Here is an 11,982-nt window from a genome sequence, read left to right on the forward strand (position 1 = left end):
AAAGATGGTAAATATCAATATACATGGATAAAGAGTTTAAGCAGGCTATTATGCGATCAAACAAAACATGCAGGAAAGAAATATTTCTGTAAACGATGCCTGCATGGATACAGCAGACAAGATCTATCAGAAGCGCATAAAGAAGACTGCAGAGGTGTTGGACAGAATGCTATCAGGATTGATATGCCTAAAGAGGGGGAAAATATATTAAAATTTGAACATTATTGTAATCAAATGCCAGTACCGTACGTAATTTACGCTGACTTCGAAGCACTTATCAAACCTATAGAAAATACAGTCCAAAGCAATCAAGATAGTTTTACATACAAAACTCAAGAACATATTCCTTGTGGGTTTGGATATATAGTTGTAAGGTATGATGGGAAAACAAACCCGCCCGTGATTTACAGAGGTCCCGATGCAGCGGGAAAGTTCCTAGAATATCTACAAAACGAAGAGAGAATAATCAGGGAAAAATAATTGCGTAAGAATCCCATGTGTATGACAAGGGATGATTGGAGGGCCTATAAGAAGTCGACTAGTCATGTTTGTAATAAACCTCTGAATGGGGATTCTGTAAGAGATCATTGCCACGTCACGGGTTATTATTGGGGAGCCGTGCATAACGAGTGTAACTTGAAACTAAAAATGAATTCTCAAACAATACCCATCCCCGTTGTGTTTCACAACCTTAGAGGTTACGATTCACATCTCATCATGCAAGATATCTCAAAGACCGATGGCGGCTTAACCTGTATTCCTAATAAAATGGAAAAATACATATCATTCTCATTGACTAAAACTATACATTATATGGACAAGGATGGGAAAGCCAGAGTAAAGCAAAGTAATGGGCTTAGATTCATAGACTCCCTACAGTTTCTGTTATCTTCCCTGGACAATTTGGCTTAGGCGAACAATCCCAATGACTTTGCAATAACAAATCAATATACTGATCGGTGTCATCATTTGTTGTTGAGAAAAGGTGTATATCCTTACAAACATATGGATAATTGATCTAGATTCAACGAAACTAAATTACCAGCCCTTGAATCATTCTTTAGTTACTTAACAGAATCTAAAATAACCGATGCTGATTATGAACACGCTCTGACTGTCTAGGATAAATTAGGTTGTAAGAATTTATGTGATTATCACGATCTGTACTTAAAAACTGATGTACTGTTATTCGCCAATATACTCGAGATATTTAGAAAGACATGTTTAAAACAACATGGTTTGGACCTGGCATGGTACTTTTCCAGTCCCGGACTATCGTGGGATGCATTGTGGAAGAGGACCGGTGTAAAACCAAAATTACTCACAGATTATGATATGCACTTGTTTATTCAAAAAGGATTAAGAGGTGGTATATCGATGGTAGCAAAAAGGTATTCTAAGGCTAATAATATATCAGTGGAAGGATATGATCCGAGTTAGCCCGACACGCACATATCAGATCTCAACGCCAATAATTTCTACAGATGGGCTATGAGTCAACCTTTACACACGAGTGGTTTTGAGTGGATAGATGTGAATGATAACGAAGTAAATGATATCTCCTCAGATTCCGATAAAGGATACATACTAGAAGTTGACTTGGAATATCTAAATTCATTACATAAAGATCATAACAAATATCCACTAGCTCCTGAAAGATTAATTGTTAATAAAGATTGGATGTCAGAATATCAACACTCATTGATGGGGAATACTAGGTTAGCTAACGTAGAAAAACTTGTACCAAATTTGATGGATAAGTTCATCATAAGTTTGAATATATAGTTCACTACAGAAATCTCCAGTTATATTTATCGCTAGGTATGAAACTAAAGCAAATACACAGAGTTCTAAACTTTGATCAAAGCCCTTGAATGGAGCCCTATATAATGCTGAACACAGATTTAAGAAAGATAGCTACCAGCGATTTTGAAAAGAACCTATACAAACTCATGAATAACTCAGTATTTAGTAAAACTATGGAGAATCTAAGGAAGCATGTTGATGTTAAATTAGTTAGGTCTAATGAGGAAGAAAGACTCAGGAAACTTATAGCCAGTCCGGCTTTAAACAGAAGCAAGATATTTTATAACGACTTAGCTGCACTACATATGCAGAAGAGTAATATAAAATTCAACAGACCGGTGTACGTTGGTATGAGTATTCTCGACTTGTCAAAACACTTAATATATAACTTTTATTACAACAAACATAATAAGCAATACGGTGGTGTTATAGACCGACACAGATTCTTTGTTGATGGAAATACAAACCGAGGATGTGTATAAAGATATGGCAGAAAAAATAGATATGTACGACACAAGCGATTACACAAAAGATAATCCACTGCACATCGTAGTAAATAAAAAGGTGTTACGTAAGATGAAGGATGAATCTGCTGGGATTCCTATAGTGGAGTATGTCGGATTAAGACCTTAGATGTATTCGATAAAGAAGTCCGATAATGGAGAGATAAGAAAAGCTAAGGGTGTTAAGAAGTATGTGGTAAAAAAGCATATCAAACAGTATAAAGAAGCATTATTCAACGGTAGAACTTTCCAACATGAGATGAACTCTTTAAGAAGTTACAATCATAGGATATATGGATTAAGAATGAACAAGTCATCATTATTCCCCTTACATACAAAGAGATGGATTGATAAGGATGGTGTAACTACCTACGCTTCTTTGACTCTCTGAGGTGCTGAAGATTCAGAAGTCAAAGATTTCATTTTAATCGCATTGGATGGTTTCTTCCCAATTAATCACGTTACTTCATTATACAGCGCTGATACAACAGCTGATAATGGGGAATACCGCCGTACTAATCCGCCAGGGGCGTGCGTGTACTAGCGGTCATACTCTGTGACGGTTCCGCGATTAGAATGCGCTGCGAATCATTTAGCGCGAATTTCAAGTAGAGCCGTAGCCAAGTTTATGTGAATATGGCCAGCCAGTACCTGCTATGGTCCGTGCCAAAACTCAAATGTGCGCTCTTTCAACGAAAAGCTTCGACAGCTGGAAGGAAACTTGAACTGATCAAGAGGTATGTAACCCATTTTTTTAGTTATCAAGTATGCTTACATTCATAATCTGCGATATGCACCGCAATTTCTACTAGGCCCTTTTCTTGCTTGTCAAATAAGTGCCATCGCTGTCACTGTCAGGCCTACTGTGACTGACAAAATCAACTATCGATATATTTCAGTTGTTGCCTTCCATTAAACCATGACCTACTGTATAGTTACCCATAACCAAAGTACTAACTGTGGCTCCCGGTCTCAGATTATATAAATCCTCAATAAAAGGCGCAGTCTCCATTGCGTCGTCTGTTAACATTCACCGCACTCCAGAGACGTCACCTGTTTTCGAACACCCGATTGCTTTTGTTGTTTAGCGGGGCTTTTTATGAATATGATCAGCAGTGTTTTGACACGTAGTTCTCAACAAATTTCGGTACGACTTCCGCCCGTATCCGCCAACATTTTTTTCAAAAATAATTAAAAGTACTGAGCGTCAATGCATTGGACATATTACTTTAGGATGGGGGTTTCGGGCGGAAGATTTTCCCATAATGCTTGCAAGTTGGCATTAAAACACAGAAGGTTTATACAACTTTGAAACCTGTTGTATTCACAAAATATAGACGTTTTTCAAATTATAGTGTTACATTTTACTCTTCCTTTTTGCATGATATGGGCACCAAAATTCTGAATGACTTATGATAGGTGTACAGTGCAGTGCTTACTGACATTTCTGTGTCCATGAAATGATTATTGAAACTTGGCGACTCTATGTCACATTAACAATTACCATATTTTTATCCAGGTATTTTATAAAACAGGAAATGTGTTTTCAAATAGTATCAGTATATCTGGTAATAATGTGTCTTCTGGCTATATAGGCATGAGATTATCAAACACAGTTTAATCATACAGGTTTCATTGCTTATTCATGATGCATGTCATTTATGAGATATATTAGTCATAGTGATAATGATATGAATTATTTTCCTATAATATTATGCCCTTATGCAAATCTGAAATAGTAGTTGCACAAGTTAAAATATTTAATTTTCATTTCAGACTTGAATCTTATGACAGAAATGATGATTTTGTTGGGCCATCTGTCTCCATCCCACGTCCAGAAGATACATCATGGCCAGTGTTTAGGATTTCAACAGCTGATGCCTCCCCATCGTCAACTGCTGCCTCCCATTTCCAAAGAAACCATTGAGGGTTACTTCATCTACCGTATGGCAGGAGACAACCAAGCTGCACATGATATCAAGGCCATAGAGAAAGGTTCTCTGATGTTTGAGGGGGACAGGGTGCTGGCATGCAGTGTTCACATACGTGCATCTACTGATGTATACTTAAGTGGCATCGTCAGTGCATCTATGAAAAAAAAGGTAAAATATTTACACACCATAAAATAAAAATAAAAAATAAAACCTTTTTAAATTATAATGAAATTTGTACTCAAAGATGAAGCTAATCCGAAATACATTCTTGACATAAAACTGATTGAAAGTGAATTTATTAATGGGAAATTAAATTGCACATACATCACATTATATGCATGACTTCTATGCCTTGGTTAATGTGGGTAGCCTAGTGGTCCAAGTGTTTACTCATCTTGCTGAAGGCCAGGTTCAATTCCCAAAAAGGGTTCAATGTGTGAAGCCAATTTCTGGTGTCTCTAGCTGTGAAAGAGCTGGAATATTGCTAAAAGTGGTGCATAACCATACATACTCACTCACTCTATCCTAGGTCACATACAATTACAAGCTGAAGGTGGAGAAGAACGGGGAGCCCGTCAACTCCCACTGCGAGTGTCCCGCAGGGAAAGGACCACATTCAACCTGTAAGCACATCGCTGCGGTGCTGTTGATGTTGGAGCATTTCATCTCAACTGGCAGTGTGCAAGTTGGAAAGAGCTGTACCGAAAACTTGCAGTTGTTCCACAAGCCCAAAAAATCGTACAAAGGTAGGTCATATTACAGCCAAGGAAATATCATACCCAGGCCTCAACTACAATGTTATGATGAGGAAGAGAATGTATGGATGTCAACTTCTATATTATGAGGTTACGGGTGTTTCCTCATTATATAGAATTTGACATCCATATATTCTCTTCCTTATGTGCATCACTTCTAAATGCCTTAGACACGTTATGATGGTTTATGATTTTGTATATAAAAGAGAAACTGTATATGACTAAATATTATGTGTTGGATATTGGAGTGGAAAAAGTTTTTAAATATTTGTATAAGTGTTGTTTTGAACAGGATTATTATGGCAATGTAGTATCAAAATATTGTATTCAGGATCACCCGTAACAGCTGCAGAACTGCCGTCAAAAAGAAAATGGTCACAGCATATGCTGGACGATCCAAGGCCACAAAAATACAGACACATGAGTGGCTACAATGATCATGTGCGCAACATGATGACAAACTACTGCTCAAAGTCATCTCATAATATCGCCCTAAGATATCTTCACCCAAAGGCTGATGTCCAGACAGCTGCTGAGGACCATCACTACCTTAAACAGCCATTTACATGGTTGACATGGCACTGAAGGTACACAACAATGGAAATTCTGTTGTATAATACATGTAAAAAATCTTTAAAACCTAAAGTCTTTCAGATTTGATCTTTGTAATACACAGTTAAAATCATAGCTTGTGAGGAAACATAGCAACATCTGAATGTTTGGGGTTGTGAGTCATTTGTAAAATGCAATTAACTAAGTTTGAAAATGCCTAATCATGATCAAGCAGATTAGTTCCCTTGTAAAAGAAATATAGACTTGTATATTAGGCATTTTTCAGATTACTGTCATGTAAAACAAACTATGTGAAAAAATATTGTTTGGGACATCTCTTTTATGTCTTGACTTTTGTTTTCTTTACAGGTAACTGAGGAATCTGCGAAAGACATTGAGGCAGCAACGCAAGACCAGTCCCGGAGCCCAGTGTGGCGCACAGAAAGAAAGTGGCGCCTCACAGCCTCAAGGATTGGTGAAGTGACCAAAATGACCAACCGAAGAAATAAGGAGAAGTTATGTAAATCAATTGTGTCCACAAAATTTTTATCATGTAAGCCTGTAATTCATGGAAAGCAGTATGAAAAAAGAGCACTTTCAAAATTTGAATCCATGTACAATATCAAAACAAAAAAGGCAGGTCTATTTGTTTCCTGTTCTGAACCCTATCTGGGTGCTACGCCAGATGCCATTATTGATGCTGATATCTTGGTTGAGGTGAAATGTCCATATGCTGGAAGAAATGATTACATTAAACCTGGTAAACATTTTCCATATCTTCATTACAATGTAAACAATCAGATTTGTTTAAATCCCAGTAGTCACTACTACTGTCAGGTACAGGGACAGATGTACAATTTTGCTATATTGTTGTTTACACATTCTGTGACATGTTTGTAGAAAAGGTCAGTGTTGATAAAGATTTCTGTCAGTACTCATTAATTCCAAAACTTGAACTGTTCTATACCAAACATCTAAGACCATACATTGCTTCTACTTTGTAAATTATGTTTTTTCCCTTGGAAACACCATTAAGGCATTTATGAGTCCGAGCTTGTGTGTGTACCAATGGTAATAACCATATGTTTGATTCCCATTGGGAGTTTGTGTTTGTGTATTAAGCACAACCAGGTTGTCTTATTCTTGAAATTAACTCAAAATCTAAAAATGTCATACAGTTATATCCAGATCTAATAGGAATATTCCTTGGACTTTTTGTTGATGATGGTCTTTTCTCTTATTCGGTAATTGGTCTCCAGCGTCAAATCAACATTTTGGAAACTTATTGTGACAAATGGTGACTGTTCGTCAGTCTTTATAACTAAAGTATCATTTTATGCTTGGGTGTAAACTCTGTATCACTTAAGAAAAAAAAAATCCAAATATTTTCCAAATATCAATTTGTTTCACATGCTCATGTCAACATCAAATGTTATATTAATACAAATTATTATATTGTGCATACATCATGCATATTATGTGCCTTGATCTATATTTGCAATGAATAAGCAATTTGAATTGTAAATCATACACATGTCCATTATGATTTAGCTACCATTAAGACAGTTTAGTGTGAAGTTGAAGATTCATGAAGATTCCATTTGAAGAATATACACAGTACTCAACTAATACACACATGTTTATTCAGACACTCATGAGAGAGATTTTGGGTTTCCTCCAGATTTCACTGAACAGGTTTACAACCTGTTACCACAATGTACATACACATTGTAAGAGCATCAGTGGAGCAGTACATTGAGCTCAGGGGTAACTACAGTACACAGAGTTAGAAATAATAATCTGCTGTGGTTTGAGACTATTACAAGTCATTGGCAAAGTTAAAATATTGTGGTTTTGGTTTGCCAATCAATTGTTTGACTAAATATGGTAATACCACCAAACAAAATCACAGCATGTCACCTTTATCTTTCATTTCAAAGCTTACCATATGCATAAATAACTAATGAAAAGAAGCAATTTCTTTGACACATGAGAGATTCACATTTTAATATGACATGCTTGTGTCACAAGTTACACTCCATACACTTTTTGGGTCGCCTTTCACACTCAGTTGAAAGCCAGAAGCCAGTACAAATGTAAGGTTAGCCTTGTATGAATATGTTTTCAGTGGGATAAGCCTCAAATAACTGAAATATTGTGAGCCCATCGCTGTTAAAAACTGTCTCTTTGACTAAAAATGACATATGTTTGATTGAAATGATTCAACTTTTGAAAAATGTTGGTGCAAATAATGAAGTATTTTTCAGACAATGTAGGACTATATATATCACACAAGTGATTGTCAATAGTATTGATTATGTACATCATATTAGGTATTGTTAGACTTTACCTTACAAATTGAATTTTCAACACCACCAGTCACATTTAAAAGCCTTAATGAATTCAGTTCAGCTCCATAAATGTGAAAATGTAGGTAACTTTAATACTTTATATACATATTGTCATTTAGTTGGTTGGTTGGTTTGTTGTTTTACGCTGCAATCAGCAATATTCCAGCTATATGACAGCGGTCTGTAAATCATCAAGTCTGGATCAGACAATCCAGTGATTGACATCATGAGCATCAATCCATGCAATTGGGATAGATAACATGCATCAACCAAGTGAGCGAGCCTGACCACCCGATCCCGTTAGTCGCCTTTTACGGCAAGTTTGGGTTGCTGAAGACCGATTCTACCCCGGAATCTTCCCGGGTCTACTGTCATTTAGATTTTGTTGAAAATGAGTATCATATTAGGTTTATATGCCCAAGGTACTCTGTGATTAAAATTACCTTTTCATAGCTTTAACAACACTCATTCAATGGTCAATAAGCTAAATACAAGAAATGTACATCTCCTTAAATCTGTTGCTCTGTATATGAAACATGTTTTCAAATTACAAGCTCTCACATGACCAGTTATTATTACGAAAAACTGTACTATAGGCCATGTGACCATACCGATTATATTACTACTGTAAAAGGCAGTGGGGTGGCCTTATGGCTAAAGTGTTTGCTCGTCACGCTGAAGACCCGAGTTCAATTCCCGACATGGGTAACATGGGTGAAGCTCATTTCTGGGGTCCTCCGCCATGATATTGCTGGAATATTACTAAAAGCGGTGCAAAACAATTCTCAATCACTCACACTAATGAATACAATTCTACTACTACTACAAATTTCAGTCACAGATATCACAAAAAAGAGATGCTTCAAGCAAATTCATTTACAATGGAATTTCTGAAATTTGAAATAGCAAAACAAACATAAACAATCCGCGATCCAAGTACTACTTTACTTGGTGGGAGATGTTTTTTTCAGAATTTTGAAAGTCTTACTCAGACCAATTATACGTTCAACATTTATTCTTTTAGAAGCAATTCTTCTATCCTTAACAAAATCTTCTGGTTCTAACTGTGACTTGCCTTTTAACATAGTTGGGGTGTTTACTTGAACATCTTGGGCTGCAAATAAGTCTTGAACCATAATGCCCCTGTCAGCCATAATGCTATCCTGTTTTTCAAACATACCATGTGATGGGTTAAGTAAAGGAGACTGTTCTATGATCTGTCTGTCACTTGCAGACCCCCCAAAAGATTCACTAATAAATGAGACTGCCCCCCTGGGTGTGCAACCGATCATGGTTTTCAATGTGTTTTGATGTTTATAGCTGGACCATACCATGCTCTGAGCATCAACATGAGATGGCTTCTTTATTGGTATCTCTGTTGCATCCAAAATAACTCTAGTGTTTTTAAACTTTTTACCGAAATCTCTTGGCATGTGATCATCAACAGTTGCTCTTGATGGCCATAACTGTAGTTCCTTCAGTTGGAAATATAAGAAATTGATCCATGTTATTACAATTTGTGAAACAGTGGATGATGATATGCCAAACAAGAAACTTAATTCAATGTCATCCTTGGCCTGTCTTAATTTCATTAGAGTTAAAAACAGTTGGTCTTTTGGGTGCAAGAGTTCACATTGATAGTTCAGTTCAAAAACTGCTGGACCAAGCGAGTGAAAGAAAAACATGAAATGGTCATAATCTTGGAAACCAGCAAAGTACAAAACAGCTTTGGGATTATTGATGTAGGTTTCTATGGAACAACTTCCTAACAAACTGCACTGAGTAGACTGAGAGTCACTTTGACATGTTTCAATAGGCTCATTCAAGCTACTTGGGCTTGTGACAGCACAATCCTCTCCAATACCGATTTCCACCTCCGACGACACATTCAATATAGCTATGTTGGCTTCTTCTTCACGGAGTTGATGTGCCCTCTTTGGTCGCGTTGGTAGTGCTGATGTACTGGTGCATGATGTATGTGGGAAGATGGAGGGAACCGAAGCTGCCCGGAGACGACTTCGTTCACCTTATGTTAAATACATTTAACATAAGTTACAGAAAAATGAAAGGTTCCAATTTATTGAAATGAAAACAAATGCATATTGAGGTGATTTTCCTCTTAAGAATTAAGAAAATAAGCAAGTAGCTTTTAATTTTTTATAAGTCTTATTAATTATATGAAAATGCAGCTGAAAATATAACTACACTCAAGTAATGTTACATGTTGAACAACCTCAAATTCCTCTAGTGATTTACTTGTAGAGTTTACCAATAATAGAAAATTGTACAAAACTGAGTTTCCCAGGCCTCGTTGAGTAATTCTTCTGTCGGAAGCTTCAGGCTTGTCATCGTTTGTATGGCTCCTAAAAACAGGAATTTAACACAAAGCAACAAGAACAAACATTAACAAGGAATCAACCAAAATAATAATATCTAAATTCACTTGCAAACATGGCATAAATCAACAATACACAAGTTGAAGACACATTCATGGTTGTTTTTTATGATATTCATTATCAAAATGTGTGTGTACGCTATACAGAGCTACAGATAAGATGCATATTTGTGTAAAATACTCCCCAAAAATATTAAAAACCCAATTACACACTGATTATCTTGTGTACACAAACGCATGCATTTAAGGAAAAACTCAAATGTATAAAAACAGTACGCCTTAATACCCAATGAAGCTTTTTCAGCAATCGTAAAACAGGGCTAATTTCCGAAACACAATTATGAGCTAATTTACTATCTGAGTCAAGCCTATATATTAAGTACAGTTATATACATCTAATGATAAATGTTCACTAATTTTGGGAAAATCCGAATAGAGTCATGAATGGATGATTGAAATAATATTGGTTACCCTATGAAAAATGTTATACTTATAACCCATTTAAAATAGAAACCCTAGAGTAAAAACGCATTTGCTCAAAAAAAGTTATCTGGAGCTCTGATCTGAGCTGCTGATTATAGAAATATCTTTACATTGTTTTATGCAAGCAGAAACTTGATCATATTTACTAAGGTTGGGTCTGTGAATGAACAGCTGCTGAACAGTAGCATGAGGATATTGGCTATTCAATATTAATAAATCACATTTTGACAAGTATATTTTTGTCTGTGAATAAATTTACTTCGTTGTTAAAGTTACATAATAACATACATAAATAAATATACAATCAAATGTTTAGGCCTATTCATTAATGTTTGGGTCTGTGAATGAACAGCTGACAAACAGGGCCCAGTTACCAGTATGAGGATATTGGCTATTCGATATTTATTATAGGCTAATATATTCTGCTTTAGCGCTTTTCTTTGCCAACATACAAAAAAAACAGTGAGAAAACCATGCACAAATAATTATTTATCATTCTCAAGAGACAAATTAATACTGTTTTTACGAACCTAATAGTGTATCCACGAAATCATCATCAGTGAAGTGAGCCCTACAGACTACGTCGCCTGTCCCTGGCTTCCACAGATTCTTTGTTGCAACATCAACTCTTCTTACCGCCACGCGCCACTTTTGTTGCAGGTCGGGGTCTGAAGGGTATTTATGTCCTCCAATCTTATTTTTACAACCCGGAACAGAGCAGTATCTTAGCATAGCTGATAACGGTCGAGTGAATCTTCGATACGAGCCACTTTGAAAGCTGACTTCCGGTTGTGACTTATAACCACTAGTACATTTGCGCCACCTAGCGAGCAAATTGGGGCGGAGTCTCCCATTGTGTCACCCATTCAGTTGATGGAACAAACGTTCCGCTAATGTACGGTTAAATCTTTCGACGATAGCTTGACTACGGTTGGCCTCTTTTTCACCACGCCTGATTTCAACATCGTGTTTTGTTAACAGTTTAGTTATTGATCCAATAAACTCGCGACCAGGATCTACTTGAAATAGCTTAGGCCATTTTAGTAGTCCACATATATATATGCGGCTCAGTGCATTAGCTACTTCTGTTGAATCTTTCGAGTTTAATGGCTCAGCCTCTTTGTATCGACTAGCCACATCAACGACGGTTAAAGGGTATTTATACGTTTTGCGTCTTACCTTATCGTGGGGAAGAAACAAGAG

At 36.5% G+C, this 11,982-nt stretch overlaps 1 protein-coding gene and 1 pseudogene across 1 annotated transcript; one reads left to right on the plus strand and one right to left on the minus strand.

Annotated features, from left to right (window-relative positions):
• Nucleotides 1-2,945: 2,945 nt before the first annotated feature.
• LOC139459339 (uncharacterized) lies at nucleotides 2,946-6,554 on the plus strand (annotated as a pseudogene).
• A 2,291-nt stretch (nucleotides 6,555-8,845) lies between these two features.
• LOC139459340 (uncharacterized) lies at nucleotides 8,846-11,511 on the minus strand. Its single transcript, XM_071240798.1, has 2 exons — nucleotides 11,310-11,511; nucleotides 8,846-9,927 (listed from the first exon to the last, which is right to left on the minus strand). The coding sequence occupies exons 1-2, from the start codon at nucleotides 11,509-11,511 to the stop codon at nucleotides 8,846-8,848; spliced, it is 1,284 nt and encodes a 427-aa protein (XP_071096899.1).
• Between the last annotated feature and the right edge of the window lie 471 nt (nucleotides 11,512-11,982).

This window comes from Haliotis cracherodii, unplaced genomic scaffold (assembly GCF_022045235.1).
Source record: "Haliotis cracherodii isolate W230 unplaced genomic scaffold, xgHalCrac1.p SCAF_13, whole genome shotgun sequence".
Lineage (NCBI taxonomy): Eukaryota > Metazoa > Mollusca > Gastropoda > Lepetellida > Haliotidae > Haliotis > Haliotis cracherodii.

Coding starts and splice junctions, on each gene's coding strand:
- LOC139459340 (XM_071240798.1), bottom strand. CDS start 11,511: ATGCTAAGATACTGCTCTGTTCCGGGTTGTAAAAATAAGATTGGAGGA. Junction 9,928..11,309: donor TTTCGTGGATACACTATTAG/GTTCGTAAAAAC, acceptor ATTTAACATAAG/GTGAACGAAGTCGTCTCCGG.